The following is a 20,282-nucleotide window of genomic DNA, read 5'->3' as shown; positions in this document are numbered from 1 at the left end:
AAACGAGAGGTGACAAGGGTGTGGATGAGGGTTTTGGTAGAGTGCTCGGAAAGAAAAGGGCGGATTTTACGGATGCTGTAAAGAAAGAAACAACAGGTCTTGGCGATCTGCTGGATATGAGCAGAGAAGGAGAGAGAAGAGTCAAAGTTGACCCCAAGGTTTCGAGCTGAGGAGACAGGGAGAATGAGAGAGCCATCAACAGAAATAGAAAATGGGGGGGAGTGGGGAGGTGGGTTTGGGGGGGAAAATGAGAAGCTTGGTTTTGGTCATGTTTAATTTCAGGTGGCGTTGAGACATCCAGACAGCAATGTCAGACAAGCACGCTGAAACTTTGGTTTGGATACAAGGTGAGATATCAGGGGTAGAAAGGTAGATTTGGGAGTCATCAGCATAGAGATGGTAGGAAAAGCCATGGGATGAGATTAATGAACCAAGGGAAGAAGTATAGATAGAAAAGAGGAGGGGACCAAGAACAGAACCCTAAGGTATGCCGACAGGCAGAGGGATAGAAGTAGAAGAGGATCCACCAGAGTGAACACTGAAGGTGCGGAGGAAGAGGTAGGAAGAGAACCAGGAAAGGACAGAGCCCTGGAATCCAAGTGAGGACAGGGTATCGAGGAGTATGCTGTGATCGACAGTGTCAAAAGCAGCGGAAAGATCAAGAAGAATGAGGATGGAATAGAGACCTCTGGATTTAGCCAGTAATAGGTCATTGGAGACTTTAGTAAGTACAGTTTCGGTTGAGTGGAGAGGGCGAAAACCAGATTGTAGTGGGTCAAGAATAGCATGTGAGGAGAGAAAATCAAGGCAGCGGTGGTGAACAGCACGCTCAAGTAATTTGGAGAGAAAAGGGAGGAGGGAGATGGGTCGGTAATTAGAGGGACAAGTAGGGTCGAGTGAAGGCTTCTTAAGGAGAGGTGTGACCACAGCATGTTTTTAAAGGCAGTAGGGACAGTTGCAGTGGAAAGTGAGAGGTTGAGAATGTGACAGATAAAAGGAATAAGAGCAGGTGAGATGGCATTAAGAAGGTGGGTGGGAATGGGATCAGAGGAACAGGTGGTACATTTTGAGGAAGAAAGGAGAAGTGTAGTTTCCTCTATAGTAACTTCAGGAAAGGAGGAAAAGGAATGAGGGGAAGGAGAGAGAGGGGAACGAACTAGTGGAGGGAGAGGTGGCGAGGTAGAGAATTCAAGGTTTATCTTTTGAACCTTGTTGTGAAAGAATTCAGCAGGGTCTGAGGAGATAATGAAGGGGGAGTTGGGGGAGGGGGCACCTTGAGGAGAGAGTTCAATGTGGTGAAGAGAAGTCGAGGGTTAGAGCCAAGAGAGTTGGTCAGTTGGATATAATAGTCCTGTTTGGCGCATAAAAGAGCAGATTGGAAGGAGGTCAGCATGAACTTAAAGTGTAAGAAATCAGCAAGGGCCCGAGATTTCCGCCAGAGGCGTTCGTCGGAGCGGGTACAGGAACGTAGGTAGCGGATATTAGAAGTCAGCCAAGGTTGGGGTTTTGTATGCCTTATAGGGCGGGTGATCAAAGGGCAAGAGTGTCTAAGGCAGAGGATAAAGTATTGTTGTAAGAAGAAACAGCCTCGTTGACAGACGTGGATGGTGCCACAGTAAAGAGGAGGTTTGAAACATGGGAGGATAGAGATGAAGGGGTAATATCGTGAAGATTCCTAGATAAATTAGATAAAATAGGACAGGACTGGGAGGGAGGAGATTTAAGTGTGAAAGTTATAAGATGGTGATCAGAGAGGGGAAGATCAGAGGCAAGGAAACTAGAGGGTGAACAGTTTGAGGAGAAGATGAGATCAAGACAGTGACCATTTTGATGAGTGGGGGAGGTGGAGCATAGTTGGAGATTAAAGGAGGATGTTAAAGCGAGTAACCTGGAAATATACGAGTTGGAAGGATCATTAGCAGGAATATTAAAGTCACCAAGGATGAGAGAGGGGGAGGAAGGATCATGGAAGAAGGCAAGCCAGGCATCAAAGTCACTGAGAAAGGATGAAAGGGACTTATCAGGGGGGCCGATAAATGACCGCTATTCGAAGAGGCAGAGGAGAGAAAAGGCGGATAGAGAGGACTTCAAAGGAGGAAAAACAGTGAGATTGAGGTGGAAGAAGGGGTTGAAATCTGGAGGAGGGAGAGAGAAGTAGTCCAACACCGCCCCCGCGACCATCAGGGCGAGGAGTATGTGAAAAAAGATAATCGCCATGGCAGAGGGCTGCGACTGAAGCACAGTCATCAGGGCAGAGCCAGGTTTCTGTTATGGCGAGCAGATGGAGGTGACATGAGATAAAGAGGTCCTGGATATAGGGGAGTTTGTTACAGATAGAGCGGGCATTCCATAGGGCGCAAGAGAAGGGCAGAGAAGAGGAGGGGAGTAGAGGAATAGAGATGAGGTTAGAGAGGTCATGGTGAGATCTGTAGAGTTGGGATAATAGTTGGCGAGGAGGGCCAGGATTGGGATTGATGTCACCGGCTGAGAGTAAGAGAAGGAGTAAAAGAGAGCGGAGGAGAGTAGGAGAGGTGTGGCCACGAAGGCGTCGAAGGTGAGAGGTATTTAGGTGGAATGGGGAAGGCAAAATAGAGAGAAGAAAGAGACAGAGATTAAAAGCCAAGAGGAAGGAAAAGGGTACGAGAGAAGGTGAGGTGATGAAGTCGATGGATGGGCAGTGAGTTCCTGTAGTGGAGAGAGGTAGGGGGTGAGGGAAAAGATTAGGAAGGGACAGGGCTAGGAAGAGAATGTGATTAGGGGCCATAAACGACTGAGGTACTTTAGCAACTGGGAAGAAGATTAGATGTAAAGAGAAAAATGCCCCGCGCGCCGCTAGAGCAGAGGCCCTGAGTGGATCGGACTGGACCTGGGTGTCACCCTGGAGAAGGCTGTAAGGATATGCAGATGAGCTGCAAGTCCTCCACAGCACCTGAAAGGCAGCTGGTGGTAGAGCTGGGCACCTCTCAGCTGAGGAAAAGGCTTACCAGGGGTTAGGCCAAAGCCAGTATTCCTCCCCCTGAGGGTCGCCTGATCCTTCTGGCATTTAGGGCTCTCTAAGAGGGAATTTCTATTTATTTGGCAAGCAAAGAGTATCCTTTACATCCCCTCGCAGTACCTACATTCGCTTCAGGATTACCAGCTGGATATTCCCTCCTCTTGCCCTTACTCGCTTGGAGTGCATTAGGCACAGTTCTTTCTTCTTCTTAGAATGGACAGCAATTAACTCTCCAATTAGAAGCATCTTTACAAAATATTAAATCCTCACTTAAGACTTCACCTGTTTCGCTTAGTCTTTGAAGGTTTGGGTCCGGGACCTTAGCGTGACTTAAGAACCTGTATATACATGCACCTATCATTCTCATACCTCAGGGTTTCAGTTTCAAACAGTCTGGAAACCATTTTGGTTGACTGTTACTCCGAAAGCCTGGAGTTATCTTTTGAACATCTAATGCACTTGTTATCCCTGTTCTTGTGGATAAGGTAGGTGGAATGCCAGGTGGGTGGTGAAGGGGGAGGGGGTAGGGTGGAGGGTGGGATTAAGTCAGTTAAGTTTGGCTGATGATGTTTGAATATCCAGGATTGTACTGTACTGTTCTGTTACTTAAGCCAATAAAAAATGATTTAAACATACATGCACCTATCGGAGACCTTCTTATGAAGCCAATAAAAAATGATTTAAACATACATGCACCTATCGGAGACCTTCTTATCCTCTTCTCTGAGCGTGTTATGCTTTCCTACTGAAAACTGTAGTTCTTTTCTAACATATAATGTGTCTCATTATAAACTACCTAGACCTGTGCGTCAGTAAATCAAATACAAATAAACTCAACTATTGAGACCATATGTACAGGAGGGCACCTTAATCCTGTCCTTCACCATATCACCAATCAACTTCCTCAGAACAGAAACACAAGAGTTAAATACCAATCAAAATTCAGATGATGATGCATTCACATTAACTCAAAATGAAAATATGTTCTCTTTACGACGACTAATAGGGACTGGAATCTTCACGACAATTTTCAACTAAATTATCCCAGCCCAAGTGGTTTAAAGTATAAGACTATTTTTTCAGATAGTCTTTTTTTTTTTTTTTTTTTAAATCAAGTACCTAATTCTATCCCTCGATATCTAAGAAGAATTCAGAACTATATTGCTTTTAGGAAATTTTTAGCGTAATATTGAGTCTCGATTTAAGTAAGAATTGTTATAAGAGATTAGTTCTTATTTTAATCTTGTACGGTTAGTTCGCAGGGCCTGACCGTTTTTTTTTTTTTTTTGTGAGCCACACTGAACCCACTGGGTTGCTGCAGTGTATAAGAACCCTATGTAACGGAAGAAATGGGACTTTACCTTCCGAGTTCTTCCAGGCCTTCCAGAGGTCCTCCACGCTGATCAGCTTATCTTCTCCATGGAAGGTGCTGTGCTTCACTGTTGGATCATGGTAATTCAAATCTTCACGCAAGAACTAAGGAAACAGAACAAGAAAGAGGATTACAAACCCAGGGGATTAAGTTCAGACAGTGCCTTGTAAAAATCTTCACATACAAAGCAAATTAAATAGGAGCTTGTTTCACTGATCTATACAATATACTTTACACTCTCAACATGAAAGAATAATTCTACAAATATTCAAAAAGTAACTAAGAATAAGAAAACAACATCTTAATTGCCGAAATAGTCACATCTTTGTCATAGCAAACCCAAATTAGCTCAGATTCTAAAATCTGCCTTAACCAGGACCATAATTAGTTAAATAGAAAGGTTCCGGTTTATTATATTTGATAAACCGCCCAAAGAACAAACATCCATCAGGGCGGAGTACAACAAAATGAATGTCATAAAACTCACAACATCTGAAAGAAGCATGAACAATACGACAGGACAGAAAAGAAAAAAGTACTAGCCCAATGCACCATACCAGCTGACCTAGCTAGACATGAAGGATGTAGATCACCTAAAGATAAGCATTAAACGATTCCTGAAATAAATGTGTTTTAAAGCAACTTCTTGAAAGAAGGCAAAGAGGATCCAGCACGCAAAAAAGCTGATTCCAGAGCTCATGGTAGAAGGATGGCATTACCAGCAAATGCTGTTGATCGGACTGAGGAGTCCTAGCCAAGCTGATCTGAACACTACTGAATTAAAAATAAAAAAATCAAGCTGTTTGTGTTAAGTGAATAGGAAGAAGTGTTTAACCATTGCCAAACAGGGAGCTGCTAAGAGTTACGTAATAAATATATTCAAAAGTATATAAAAATATAATGGAAGGGGAGTCATGCATTTGGTACAACCAAAGCGGTTACATGTTATATACAGGTACCTTTTCTGTCTCTAGTCGTACTTGGGACAATGAAGGGTTAAGTGACTTGCCTAGAGTCAAAAAGAGCCACAGTGGAAACTGAACCCTGATTCCGAGTCTACCATCTAACCATTAGGCGGCTACTCTACTCTTTGAATGCCAAGTCCATTACTGTAAAGTGGAAACAGTTTGGCACCACCAAGACACCGCCTAAATCAAGACCATCCCTCCAAAGTCAGTAGCTACGGTTAAGGAAACTTCTGAGGAAGGTCATTGTGAGGCCTAAGAATTACTTCAAAAAGCCACAGAGCTTGTACGAGAAGATAGCAAAAAAGAAGCCACTGCTGAAGAAAATTTGTATCACATGTCTCTTAAGGACTATAAAGAAATGCTTAGGGGATACTGCATACATGTGGGAGAAGGCTTTCTGGTCTCAAATGCTAAGTGATACATGTTTGGACATGATTCAGAGTTCTCCATCTGCATGTCTCCAATCCTTCCCTCCACCTCCCATTTCGAGGGTACTATCAGAGGATGCTATGGGGGTGAAACACAGGAAGGCTGCTCTAGTCACAGGAAGGGAGGCGGTGGGACCTGTGCTGTAGAAAAAAAAAATGTTTCTACACATGGTGGAGATAGAAAAGAAATGAATTCACCCAAAGAAACAAATTCACCCCTCAAATGTAGAAAAAAAAAATGTTTCTACACATGGTGGAGATAGAAAAGAAATGAATTCACCCAAAGAAACAAATTCACCCCTCAAATGTAGAAAAAAAAAATGTTTCTACACATGGTGGAGATAGAAAAGAAATGAATTCACCCAAAGAAACAAATTCACCCCTCAAATGGAAAAAGCAATTCCAACAGGTACAGTCTACAATAGAAGAGGTGCTGTGAGAGAGAGAGAGAGAGAGAGATCCTCATTGGTAAGAATTTGTTGGGAAATTGTTTTAAAACTTGGGGAACGGTAGAATTAAATTGGAAACCACAGGGACTTTATTTTGAGTTACTCTGCTTACTTAGCAAAGGAGTTTAAGGAATAGTTTTTCTTAGTATATAAAGCCTCTCTTATAATTATCAATTATCATTTTATCTTCTTATACACCTTATGAATCATTTATCTATTTCTTCTAATTCACTTGATATTTTATTTTTACATCTAATTTACGTGATATTTTCATATATCTTGACTGTAACACCTCTTTGTATTTATCATTCCGTTAATGATGATCTCCATTGCGGCATAATGTAAGCCACGTTGAGCCTGCAAATAGGAGGGAAAATGTGGGCTACAAATGCAGCAAATAAAATTCCACAGACTAGCATTTAAGGGAACTATTTTACAGTTACTATAGTATCATTATAAAGCACAGCTAATAAGCATAGGAAGCCTCAGTTTAGACTAATTTCCACCTGCTCCAGCTCCTGCCTACTTGCCCCAACTCCCACCTACCCCTGGCCTAATCTCTGATTGGTTCAAGGGTCTATAAATCAGAGATTAGGCCAGGGGTAGGTGGGAGTTGGGGCAAGTAGGCAGGAGCTGGAGCAGGTGGAAATTAGTGTAAACTGAGGCTTCCTATGCCTATTAGCTTTCTTATTATTTTAATGTTATTAGTAGGTTCCCCTTTCAGAATTTAAGTCGACTGTATTTCTAAGAGCTAATTACTGGCTGATAGAGATGTCCTAATTAATTTGAATTTGTAGCCTCATAATTGTACAAATTCAAATTAATTAGGACATCTCTATCAGCCAGTAATTAGCTCTTAGAAATACAGTCGACTTAAATTCTGAAAGGGGAACCTACTAATAACATTAAAATAATAATAATAAAGACTAAATATTAGACTAGAATATAACTAGCAATATTAGAGGACTTTAGTTTACATATTCCCAATCCAATAGAATCCTAATTAAGAAATCACCAATAAGATGCAGGCAGCAAGAATTATCCAGTCCTTTGCACTGAGTGTCACATATTTGATTACCTCCCAGTTGATGAGAAGTTGTACGTGTGTGCTTGGTGCAAAGAGCTCCTAGTACGCAGGGAATGGGTCCAATCTCAGGAGGCTAGAATAGCAGACCTGGAGGAGCTGAGGAAGAGAGGTTTATACAGCAGTACTACAGGGACATAAGTAAAGAAGTCCCACCTTCAGTCTGAGAACTTCTGTGCTGCCATGGAGGAGAAAGGTCTCCTGAAGGGAGAACATCACTGTGGAGAGGAAGGAAATTATCCTGTAGCCACGACCTGCCCTCCAGGGGATGCAATATCCTCTTGCACCGAGGATCTGTCTTCAGGAGATTCTGCCCAGGAAGGAAGGGTTAGGATGGCTGCTGCAGTAGGAGACTGGATCATTAGACATGTAGATAACTTGGTGGCTGGTGGACGTGAAGATTGCTTGTTCACTTGCCTAACAGGTGCAAAGGTGGCGGACCTCACACGGCACATAGTTAAGATTTTAGACAGTGCTGGGGAGAAGCCTGCTGTCTTGGTACATATGGCTACTAATCACATAGGGAAATGTGGGAGGGAAGTTCTGGAAGCCAAATTTATGCTCTTAAGTAGAAAACTCAATTGCAGTTCCTCCAGAGAAGCATTTTCAGAAGAGCTCCCTGTCCTACGTGCAGTGTCCAAGAGACAGGCAGAGCTCTGGATACTCAAGGTGAGGATGAGGCAATGGTGCAGGAAGAAGAATTTTAGGTTTGTTAGGAAATGGGCAACATTCTGGGGAAAGGGGAGCCTATTCCAGAAAGATGGGCTCCACATTAAACAGGGTGGAACTAGGCTGCTGGCATCAACATTTAAAAAGGAAATAAAGCAGCTTTTAAATTAGAAATTGGGGGAAAGCCGACAGTCACTCAAAAGCACATGGTTTGGGTAGATGTATCTTTAAAAGAAATAATCAAAACAAGGAATATATGGCGTCCTGATAGTGAGGTAGCAATAAAGACCATAGTAAACCAGGTGTCTTAAAATAAAAAAGCAGACAGATTTTCAGGGTTGCAAATGATCACTGAGAAAGTTGTAAATAGGAACAACAAACATTGTTTGAAATGTCTATATGCAAATGACAGAAGCATAAGCAACAAGATGGAAGAGTTAGAATATATTGAAAGGATAGATACAATAGGCATCTCTGAGACCTGGTGGAAGGAGGATAATCAAGGGTCCAAATTATATCGTAGTGATAGGGTGGATCAAATTTGTAGAGAGTAGCATTATATGCTAAGGAGGGCCTTGAATCAAATACACTACAAATTCTGCAGGACACAAAACACTTCTTGGAATCACTGTGGATTGAAATTCCATGTGTAAAGGCGAAAAGGATAGTGATAGGAGTCTACTGCCATCCACCTGGCCAGGATCAGCAGACAGATGTAGAAATGTTATCAGAAATTTGGAAGGCTAACAAACTGGGCAACACAATAATAATGGGTGATTTCAATTACCCTGATATTGATTAGGTATATATAACATTAGGACATGCTAGGGAGTTAAAATTCCTTGATAAAATCAAAGGCTACTTTATGGAGCACTTTGTCCTTTGGAAATAACTGACAGGGACACGGTGCATGCTGGCTCCCCTGTAGGTTAACAGGTCCCACCATGCCTCAAAATAAAATTAGAAATTCTTCCTCAAAAGGAAGAAAACATGTTGTACACACACTAAGGTGTGATACCTAAATGTGCGTTTTCTCTTTGTACCGCCCCCCACGATTTATGAAAGCCACGTGATGCTGCGCAATGTCATCTCCTAGGCTACGAGCAGCTGTGACTCTCTCCGGACCTTGTCTGGCAGCTGTTGCACTGTATATTTAGCTTAGCAAGATGGAGTGGAAAGTGATAGCTTTCTTTTGCTTTTCCTAAACAAACCACCATCAAAACAAGACAGCCCAGGACCCCCAGAGAATACATTTGCTGAGTGCCATTGGACCTGCTCCCAAGGAAGCAAACAGCTGGCTAAACCGTGCAACAGCAAGCTGGACAAGCTGAGAAAGCACTTATGCTACATTAAAATAAAGCCATTTTTCTTACAGACACAAAGCTCCAGCCAACCTTTTGGGCTTTTAATTTCATATTTCTGAGGAAGCAAGAAATGAGTGTTTCTGTGGGCATCTCTACCATCCCTTCCAACTGAGAAAGCAGGGGGTGTAAGCTGAAAGGATTGAACTTAGGACCGAAAGTGGCGAACTGGGTAGGAAACTAGTTGATCGACAGGTAGCAGCGAGTGGTGGTAAATGGAATCCGCTCGGAGGAAAGGAAGGTGAGCAGTGGAGTTCCTCAGGGGTCGGTGCTGGGGCCTATTCTGTTTAATATATTTGTGGGAGATATTGCTGAAGGGTTGGAAGGAAAGGTTGCGGAGGAGTGGCCTAGTGGTTAGGGTGGTGGACTTTGGTCCTGGGGAACTGAGGAACTGAGTTTGATTCCCGGCACAGGCAGCTCCTTGTGACTCTGGGCAAGTCACTTAACCCTCCATTGCCCGCCGCATTGAGCCTGCCATGAGTGGGAAAGCGCGGGGTACAAATGTAACAAAAAAAAAACTTAGTACAAGAACAATGCTGGGCAGACTTCTATGGTCTGTGCCCTGAGAATGGCAAGGACAAATCAAACTCAGGTATAAAGTATTACATACCATGTAAAATGAGTTTATCTTGTTGGGCAGACTGGATGGAATTTTGCAACCCTTAGTCCTTATCCCTTATTTGTCCTGTTTGTCTGTCCTAATTAGATTGTAAGCTCTGTCCAGCAGGGACTGTCTCTTCATGTTCAAGTGTATAGCGCTGCGTACGTCTAGTAGCGCATTAGAAATGATAAGTAGTAGTAGTAATAATAGAGATTTGCATGCACTGCCTCTACAGCATACAAATCCTTCTTATGAGCATTCATTGTGGATATCCTGAAAACCTGACTGGCTGGGGTGCCACCAGGACCAGGTTTGGGAACCACTGCTTTAGACATTCTTGAGAATCATTAGATCCTAAACAGTTTGCTAATTTTAGATCGGTTCCTAAATATCCCCTTTTTTATCTTTTTAAGCAAGGTAGCTGAGTGAGTCGTGGCACAGACTATTCAGATCCTTTTCATCAGGTGTTCAGACAGCTTATAGCTGTGAAAAATGAATGATTTGTACCAGAAATTAAAGATGGTTGAGAATTCAATCTTGTGAACCTTATCATGAAAGAACTCAGTCAGAATCTGGGGGGAAAGTGAAGGGGGGGTTGGAGGTGAAGGCACTTTGAGGAGAGAGTTCAGTGTGGCAAAGAGACGACGAGGGTTTGAGCCAAGAGAATTAGTCAACTGGACGTAATAGTCCTGTTTGTGCTGTTGTGAAGTTCCATTGGTTTAGGAAGTTCATTAGTGTTCTGGTGTTTGTGTCATTTTGTTTTTCTAGGTGCAGGTTTATGTTACCTATTAGTAGAACATTTGGGTGATTGGTGAAGGTGTTTGACACAAGTCCATGAAATCATCTTGGGCATTTGTCCAGCTTCCTATGTAATGCATAGTTGGTTAGCTAGTGTTTTGTCGGTGATTGTGCATGCCAGGATTTCGATTGTTGAGGATGTGTGTTTAACTGTACCCAATTATAATTTCTTTCAGTCACAAATTTCAGTATAGTTAAGCGAAAAACTTTCCTTTTTCAAATTTTTTTCATTGTGCAAAGTGAGTGTCTCTTCAATGTTAAACACTTAAAACACTTAAAAATTGAATCACTTCAGCTTATACTTGCTTGACACTTGTGTCTTTCATATACTGCAGGACACAGACGCCCCCCACCGACATGTAGAATGTTTCTCAACTACTGCCTCAGGGTGTGGTCCGACAAAACTTAGCATGTGATTGTTGCATTTACTGCATCAATGCCTGCATCATGATGTCAATTAACCATACTCAAATTTGTGCTATTTGGACCTGTGACTGAAATATATTATAACTGGGTACAGTTGGGAAATCGAGTGTGATTAATGTATCTCGCTAACTTTTATTGACCTTTAAAGTAAGCTAATTGTGCCAGGACATATTACAGGTAGGAGCTGTGGAGTCGTATACCAAACCATTTTTCTACTGTCCGACTCCACTGACATTAGGCTTTAAATTGTTTTGTTCTGGATCTAAATGTACTACTTTGAAGTATAAATTTACCATCTATATAAATAAAATCCCCCCTCAGACGTTCTGAAGCTCACTCCATCTGTCCTGAATTCCTGTCCTCCTGGTAGGCTAGGCTATTCGGACTACTCACCCTCAGTCTCAGCCACGCCCCATCTGCACATAAAAAGCACCCTCAACGTTCTAAAGCACACTCTGAGGCTTCAGCAGTTCGTATGTTCGAAGCTCTGTAACCATTTTTAAGCACACTACATCTCTGCCCCGCCCTGACCTGTCAGAGAAGGGAGGAGTGTCACAGCTGCACCGCTCTGACCTATCAAAGGGAACTGAAACAGGAAAAGGGAGGAGCATCACACCGAATGACGGACCTATCAGAGGGAAGTCAAATAGAAGAAGGGAGGAGCGTCAGAGGCCAAGGGGACGGCCCTATCTACGTCTCATAGGTTTCCTTGCTTTCTTTTCAGTGTATTGCAGCTGCAGCCACTTAGGTAAGTCTAGCAAGCCTGTCAGCTACTGAATACAGAAAGCAAAAGATAGCATGTGGGAACTTGCTCCACTTTGTTCTCTGGAATGCAGTGATTATTATGCAAATGGTCTTGCTTTCATTATTTTGGTAGGGGCTGCCTTCATGACTGTCCACAGTCCCCCCAGTCCTGACACCTGACAGGGGGGACAGGGAAGGACACTCACTGTCTCACATACGCACTTGCACACACGCACTCTCGCAGACACACTCACACCCACACACTTGCACATTCTCACTCTCACACAGTCACTCTCACAGACACTCTCTCAAACATACACACTCCGCGCAAAACCTTGCTAGCGCCCATTTCATTTCAGCCAGAAACGGGCCTTTTTTACTACCGTGTTTCCCCGAATATAAGACACTGCCTTATATTAATTTTTGCGCCCAAAAAGGCGCTAGGTCTTATTTTCAGGGGATGTCTTAATATTTCGGGGAAACACGGTTGGCCCGCCCACCTTCCCTCCGTCGCTCCTGCAACTACCGGTAACCCCCCACCCGAGGTCGCCCCCCCCCCACCCGAGATGGCGCTCCCACCCGAAGTCGCCGGACCCCACCCCCCTCCGTCGCTCAGAAACTAACCTGAACTTAAGCCTCCTTTCACTTTCCTTCCAGTTCGCAGGAGCAGCAGGGCAGGGCAGGTCTCTCCTTCCTTCCGAGCCCCACCCTCGCCTGACGTTACGTTACGTCAGGCGAGGGCGGGACACGGAAGGAAGGAGTGGCCTGCCCTCCTACTGCTGCTGCTTGCTGCGAACTGGAAGGAAAGTGAAAGGAGGCTTAAGTGCAGGTTAGTTCCGGAGCGACAGAGGGGGTTGGGGTCCGGCGACTTCGGGTGGGGGGCGCCATCTCGGGTGGGGGGGGGACGACCTCGGGTGGGGGGTTAGTTTCAGAACAACGGAGGGGGGCCCGGCGATCTCAGGGGGGGGGGGACCCTACTTACCGGGAAAAACAAAACTTTGCTAGGCCTTACTTTCGGGGGAGGCCTTATATTTTCTAAGGGCACCAAAAACCTCGGTAGGTCTTATTTTATGGGGATGCCCTATTTTCGGGGAAACACGGTAGTATATTATAAAGTTGTTGTTTTGTTTTAATTTTGAAGCTGGAGTCAAGAGTTTTACCAACTCCACCTCTCACTCCAATTCCACAACCCTGATCACAGGACCTCACAGTTACCAGAACAGAAAAGATAGTGACATCCTAAGGGAATCGCACTCATGCTTCTCTAATTTTTCAGTGTAGAACACTTGACACACAGACATCAGATCAGAAGCTACAAAGCAGACCAGGGTGACACCTCTGATGGGGAGCATTGCATCAACGACCTTATGATCAACATAAAACATTAAAACAATCCAGGACAATCCAGTGGATTGGCCACTGTTTGAAACAGGATGCTGGGCTTGATGGACCTTTGGTCTTTCCCAGTATGGCAATACTTATGTACTTATGACTAAGATTTTTGATGTTAATGTATAATTTCCTGGATTCTATGTAGCACGACTGAAATCGTGCATGAAAATCTAGTCATTTTCTGGATTTGTGTGTGCAATTTAATTACTTAACAAGCTAACCAGCACCGATAATTGCCACTTAAGTAATTGACACTAATTACCATTAATCAGAATTTACATGCACAACTTGCTAAGTACCCATAGGGGCTCATTTGCAAAGCATTTAGACTTACAAAGTTACATAGTAACCACTGGAACCTTGTAAGTCTAAATGCTTTAAAAATATGAATCCACATATCGCCAGGAACAACATATAACTTGGATTGTGAGCCCATTAGGGACAGTGCAAAGAACTTGTAATAGAAATTGTAAACTGCATAGTCACCTCAGGGATCACTTGCAGTAATACCAAGTGCCGAAAATAAATAAAAAATAAACTAAAATGATCAGATATTTTGAAACTAATAAGTAAGGAATTACAGGGCTTTATGGACTATCAAACTGTCTGTGACTTCTGATTACTCATCTACTTCCTCCCACCCCCTCTTTCCCCTTCAAACTGTCACTGGAAAGCTTTCTATGATTCATCAGGTCTTCCCTGACCTGAGGAAAACGGAGTATCAAGAAATGTACAAAGTTGTTAGGGGCTAATAAATTAGTGAACTAAATGGGATACACACACACCTCCCTTTTACTTCACTAATTTATTAGCCCCTAGCAAAAAGGTGTGAGCTACATCCTCCCACTTTAATAGATTTTCTCTTGGGTGGTATATCAAGCTCATTAATAATTCCGAAACAAATTTCTGTGCATTCAAAAGCAACCACATTGCTTTATCTGCAATTGTACTGACATACATGACTGAAATTTGGCAGGTCAAATTAAAATCACAGCAGTAATGCGCAGCTCACTGATAAAAGTCATCGTTACTGGTCAGTGCCTGAAAGATGTCAGAACTAACAGGAAGATTACACTGAGGGGAAAAAAAAAACAAAACTGCCAGGGCACCTATCAGCCTCGCTCCCTCCCTCCCTATCAAGAGATGATGTGACCTCCCTGTCTCCCAACAGTAAACAATAAAAATTACTTGGTGGTCTAGTGGCCCCCCCTCAACCATCCAATCTGAACCCCTCTCCTTCCTCCAATCCAAACCGTTACCCAAAATTCATTGGTGGTCTAGTGCTCCCCTCCCCAGCCAGAACCCCAGTCTTCAATTTTTAAAAGAAAAAAATCCCTGGCTGTTCCTTCTATACCAACCACCTCCATCTGATTAGGGGTGACCCTGAGTTCCCCTAGATTAAAGTCTCTCATGATTCCCAATCTACATATCATAGTAACATAGTAGATGACGGCAGAAAAGACCTGCACGGTCCATCCAGTCTGCCCAACAAGACAAACTCATATGTGTATACCTTACCTTGATTTGTACTATTCAGGGCACAGACCGTACAAGTCTGCCCAGCAGTATTTCCCACCTCCCAACCACCAGTCCCGCCTCCCATCACTGGCTCTGGGCAGACCGTATAAGTCTGCCCTCCGCTATCCTCGCCTCCCAACCACCAACCCCTCTTTCACCCACCTGCTCCGCCACCCAATTTCAGCTAAGCTTCTGAGGATCCATTCCTACTGCACAGGATTCCTTTATGTATATCCCACGCATGTTTGAATTCCGTTACCGTTTTCATCTCCACCACCTCCCGCGGGAGGGCATTCCAAGCATTCACCACCCTTCTCTGTGAAAAAATACTTCCTGACATTTTTCCTGAGGCTGCCCCCCTTCAACCTCATTTCATGTCCTCTCGTTCTACCGCCTTCCCATCTCCGGATGCCACCACAGCTGTCTTCCTGGACTCAAGTGACAGCACTCATACCGGTAAAAACTGGTTTAGGGCACAATTTGTTTTCCTCAGAGACATGAGAGGTGACGCACTGACCTATTCACGATACCTCTTGATTGACTTTTACACACCACGCATTGTTGAATTACATCATTTTATACATCTATGGTCAAATGTAGTTGTACCGAGCATCTCTCGTTAATGAAAAAGAGCAAGACAGATAACCAAGTGTTACGTTACTAACAAGTATTACGTATATGAACTGAGTCATGTATGTATTATCCTGGGCTGTACTTATGTTTTGTAACACTATGTAAGATGCAGCACAAAGCCAAGTACTTCAGATAGAGAATCTGATTTCTGACTCCGTCTCTCAGCACTGACATAATCCAACAATTTTCTGTAATGCTATCAGCTTTGGTGATTTCTTCGCTGACAAGATAATACCATTATCAAGGGCAGATCACTTTCTAATCAAACGTTCTCTGTGACCACTTTAAGTGAAAGGCTCCTTCCAGAGTTTTAAAGAAGTTCAGAGGGAGCTGATTGCTGAGAATTTCTTAGGCATCTTAGATTATTCCCCATGTGTATGAAAACAAAATTACAATGTCAGAGTACGTAGATATTTGAAATACACTTAGCCAAGACCCTAGAGAAAGTACCACTGAAAATTTCTTATGCCCCATCCACAAACGCTCACCTTAGTTATCTTCAGAACGCCAAACCCTTATTTATTTTATTTATTTGGATTTTGCTCACACCTTTTTCAGTAGTAGCTCAAGGTGAGTTACATTCAGGTACTCTGGATATTTCTCTGTCCCAGGAGGGCTCACAATCTAAGTTTGTACCTGAGGCAATGGAGGGTTAAGTGACTTGCCCAAGATCACAAGGAGCAGCAGTGGGATTTGAACTGGCCACTTCTGGATTGCAAGACCAGTGCTCTAACCACTAGGCCACTCCTCCACTAGGAACATTCTGTGTAGAATCTCAAATATTTATAATTTAGATTTTGCTCACACATTTTTCACTAGTAGCTCAAGGTGAGTTACATTCAGGTACACTGGATATTTCTCTGTCCCAGGAGGGCTCACAATCTAAGTTTGTACCTGAGGCAATGGAGGGTTAAGTGACTTGCCCAAGATCACAAGGAGCAGCAGTGGGATTTGAACTGGCCACTTCTGGATTGCAAGACCAGTGCTCTAACCACTAGGCCACTCCTCCACTAGGAACATTCTGTGTAGAATCTCAAATATTTATTAATTTAGATTTTGCTCACACATTTTTCACTAGTAGCTCAAGGTGAGTTACATTCAGGTACACTGGATATTTCTCTGTCCCAGGAGGGCTCACAATCTAAGTTTGGACCTGAGGCAATGGAGGGTTAAGTGACTTGCCCAAGATCACAAGGAGCAGCAGTGGGATTTGAACTGGCCACTTCTGGATTGCAAGACCGGTGCTCTAACCACTAGGCCACTCCTCCAAAGCCAGAAACTGTAAAAGGAGATGGCATCAACCTTGCCTGGGTGACAACAGGCTAAACTGTAGGAAACACAAGTCTTAAAAACAGCCAAAAAATAATAATTCTGTCAGTGCACAAACAGGCTGCCAATCTAACGAAGCATCTTTTCTGCACAGTAAAGAGCAACAACAAAGCCAGCCTGCCCAGTCAAAACTGAACTGCAATGATTTTTCTGCATACTTTGCCAACTAAATTAAAAGTTTTCACCAGGCCCTACAGACAGCCTCCTATCAGTTAATCAAGAGAGCACATTGAATATTGTGTTCAATTCTGGTTGCCGCATCTCAAAAAAAGATATATTGGAATTAGAAAAGGTACAGAGAAGGGCGATGAAAATGATAAAGGGGATGGGATGATTTCCCTATGAGGAAAGGCTTAAGCATCTAGGACTCTTCAGCCTGGAGAAGAGACGGCTGAGGGGAGATATGACAGAGGTCTATAAAATAATGAGTGGAGTGGAACGGGTAGACGTGAAGTGTTTGTTTACTCTTTCCAAAAATACTAGGCCTAGGGGGCATGTGACGAAGCTACAAAGTAGTAAATTTAGTATGAATCGGAGAAAATGTTTCTTCACTCAATGTGTAATTAAGCTCTGGAATTCGATGCCAGAGAATGTGGTAAAGGCGGTTAGCTTAGTGGGGTTTAAAAAGGGTCTAGACGGCTTCCTAAAGGAAAAGTCTATAGACCATTATTAATTTGACTTGGGGGAAAATCCACTGCTTATTTCTGGGAGAAGCAGCATAAAATGTATTGAGATTTTCTGGGATCTTGCCAGGTATTTGTGACCTGGATTGGCCACTGTTGGAAACAGGATACTGGGCTTGATGGACCTTTGGTCTGTCCCAGTGTGGGAATACGTATATGTTGGACCCATGGAGGGAGGAAAGATGCTGGATAGAGACCATGTGGGAAGAATAGGAAGGAAGACTTGGGAAGGATAGGGATAGGGACATAGAGGGGCAATATTAGATAGGGAGAGGGTAGAGACACGGAGGATGAATGCTGAACTTGGGGGGGGGGGGGGTTAGGAACAGAAAAGGGAAATGCTGGACAGGGGGGGGGGGGTGAGTTAGGAACAGAAAAGGGAAATGCTGGACATGGGGGGAGTGGGACACAGAGGGGTGATGCTGAACAAGTAGGGGCAGGGATACAGAATTGAGATGCTGAACATGGGGCAAAGAGGGAAGACAGATATGGAGAATGTCACATGGGAAGAAGAACCTAAGAGAAGACAAAGTAGAAACCCCTTTGTCCTGTCCTGACTCTTTCATTTGGCTTTCCTTTAATGATTGTGGCACTACTTTCTAATCTGTTGACCTTTTAACATAATTATAAACCGTATTGATCAGCTTTTGACAAGCAGTATATCAAACATGTGAATAAACAAACAAGCATAAATCTGTGAGGGGTCCAAAAAAACTTTTTAAAACAAATCAAATGATGAAATGACCCAACAACAAAGGTAGAAACATAATTTTATTTCCTATTTAAGGATTTAAAAATGTCAGTTTTTGGAGTGTACAACTGCCAGAACTGGTATCAGCCAATGACTAGGAAATAGGACAACTTTGTGAAATTTGGTCTGGTGTGCCACGAGGATCAGGTGAACTTGAAAGTGTGCCCTGAGATAAAAATGGATGAGAACCACCGACTTATTGTTGGTAGGGTCTTCGTTTTAGAAGTTAGTGCTGGAATAGTAGATTTGATCTATGTCCCCAAGTGACTTTTCTGTAGAGTTGCATTACTTCACAATATGCCTGGGAATGAGGTAGCGAGATTACACTAGAATCAGAAATGTTCTTTATGGTGAGTTTAATGGGGAACTTTCCTAGCTCTGCACCCACTGTTGGGGGGAGTGCCGGGGGTTCTGTGGATGCAGAACTTGTTTGGTTGTAATACCTTATGGGGGAAGCATATGAGTGATGCTGGGGGACTGGGCCTCTTTGCGTCACCGACACACAACTGCTGGCATATTTTTGGGAAGGGAAACTGCTGGCTTCTGGGAGTGATTTACTGAAGTTTCTTTGTTCACAGGCACAGAATAGCAAGAGACTTAGTAAATCAGTTTTCAAAAGAGATATTGCTGATCTGGGAGGGAATTCCAGCCCCCCTCCCCCCCCCCCCAAAAAAAACAAAACTTCACTGTGGACAGTACTGGCGGGGTGGGGAAGGAGAAGCAAGAGAGGTCTTGACTGCTGGCTCCTAGATTTAATAAAAACTTGGGAACATCTTCAGATATATATCATTTTATGGCTGTGCCTATGCTTAGCTCGTAGTCTTTTATACCTATTGATAGATATAGATATATCTTTAAAAAACTGCTACCTCATGGACACAATATGGGGAAAATCCTTCAGTACATCTGGTCCATAGAGTGGCACGCTAGTTAAAATTACTAGACCTACTCTGGCATCCAGCCTCCCTCTGACACTTCATGGTAACTCTCTACTCAGAGCCCTGGAAACCCTAAACCATGACCGGTCGGACTGGTCGATTCTGCCTTTTCTGTGAGGAAAGCTAGAATTCCACACTTGCTATAGCAGAAGTGGATCCTCAGAAGGGGAATGTATCGGGGTATTCTTTACCAGATGGGACAAGTGCAGGCCAAAGGACACTCCTAAAGATCCCTCATCATTTTGGGACAGAATGGGACTCAATCCCGAAATACAATAACCAAGTCACAGACTGACAGTTGACGTTACTTATTGACCTTCCTGTCTGCCCCATCAAAAGCACGAAATATATCTTGACAGTGTTTCAATCTTAAATACCGAACTCATGCCAAACTTGCTCTATGACAACCTGCTGAGTCTGCCATCTACCCACAGAAAGAGGAAAGTTGGAACTGTAAGAAAAAGGAAAGAGAAAGAAGAGGGAAATGCATGGCTGCATGTATGGTGTCCTCTAGACCAGTCAGGATATCCCTAATGAATATGCATATAATAATATTAAATTGTAAATTAAAATATGTGCAAGAAATATATTATACTACTACAAAAAATTCTTCCTTTCATTTCCAATACATAATATAAACACATACTAGTGCTAAATAAATCCCAGTTTGCTTCTCTGAGATATCATGATGTATAAAGAAACTCATAAAACACTCAAATTTTCTTATCATCCCATTGACATTCTTATAACAACTCAGCTTTGTACTTATCTTGAACTAGTGTGCTTCAAGCCATGAGTTTAAACATATGAACAGCTTGTTAAAATATTTCTCAAGGGAGACACGTTCTTATTCAAAAACATAAGAACAGCCATACTGGGCCAGACCAATGGTCCATCTAACCCAGTATCCTGCTTCCAACAGTGGCCAATCCAATTAGTAGCAACATTCCATGCTATCAATCTCGGGGCAAGTAGTGACTTCCCCACGTCCATCTCAATAACAAACCATGGACATTTCCTCCAGGAACTTGTACAAACTAAAACTGCTGTTACCTCATCCTCCACCAGCAAGTTCCAGAACTTAACAACTCTTTGAATGAAAAAATATTTCCTCCTATTTGTTTTAAAATTATTTCCATGAGG

At 43.1% G+C, this 20,282-nt stretch overlaps 1 protein-coding gene across 6 annotated transcripts in view; it reads right to left on the bottom strand.

Annotated features, from left to right (window-relative positions):
- Positions 1 to 20,282, bottom strand: part of STIM1 (stromal interaction molecule 1) — a 296,537-nt gene that overhangs the window by 126,353 nt on the left and 149,902 nt on the right. For all 6 annotated transcript variants that reach the window (XM_030199835.1, XM_030199832.1, XM_030199836.1 and 3 more), the window contains exon 4: positions 4,357 to 4,471. In XM_030199835.1, coding sequence (XP_030055695.1) covers positions 4,357 to 4,471 — 115 coding nt within the window. The remainder of the gene's footprint in view (positions 1 to 4,356; positions 4,472 to 20,282) is intronic.

The sequence above is a fragment of the Microcaecilia unicolor genome, chromosome 4, assembly GCF_901765095.1.
Source record: "Microcaecilia unicolor chromosome 4, aMicUni1.1, whole genome shotgun sequence".
Classification (NCBI taxonomy): domain Eukaryota; kingdom Metazoa; phylum Chordata; class Amphibia; order Gymnophiona; family Siphonopidae; genus Microcaecilia; species Microcaecilia unicolor.
This window is presented reverse-complemented; position numbering and strand designations above follow the sequence as displayed.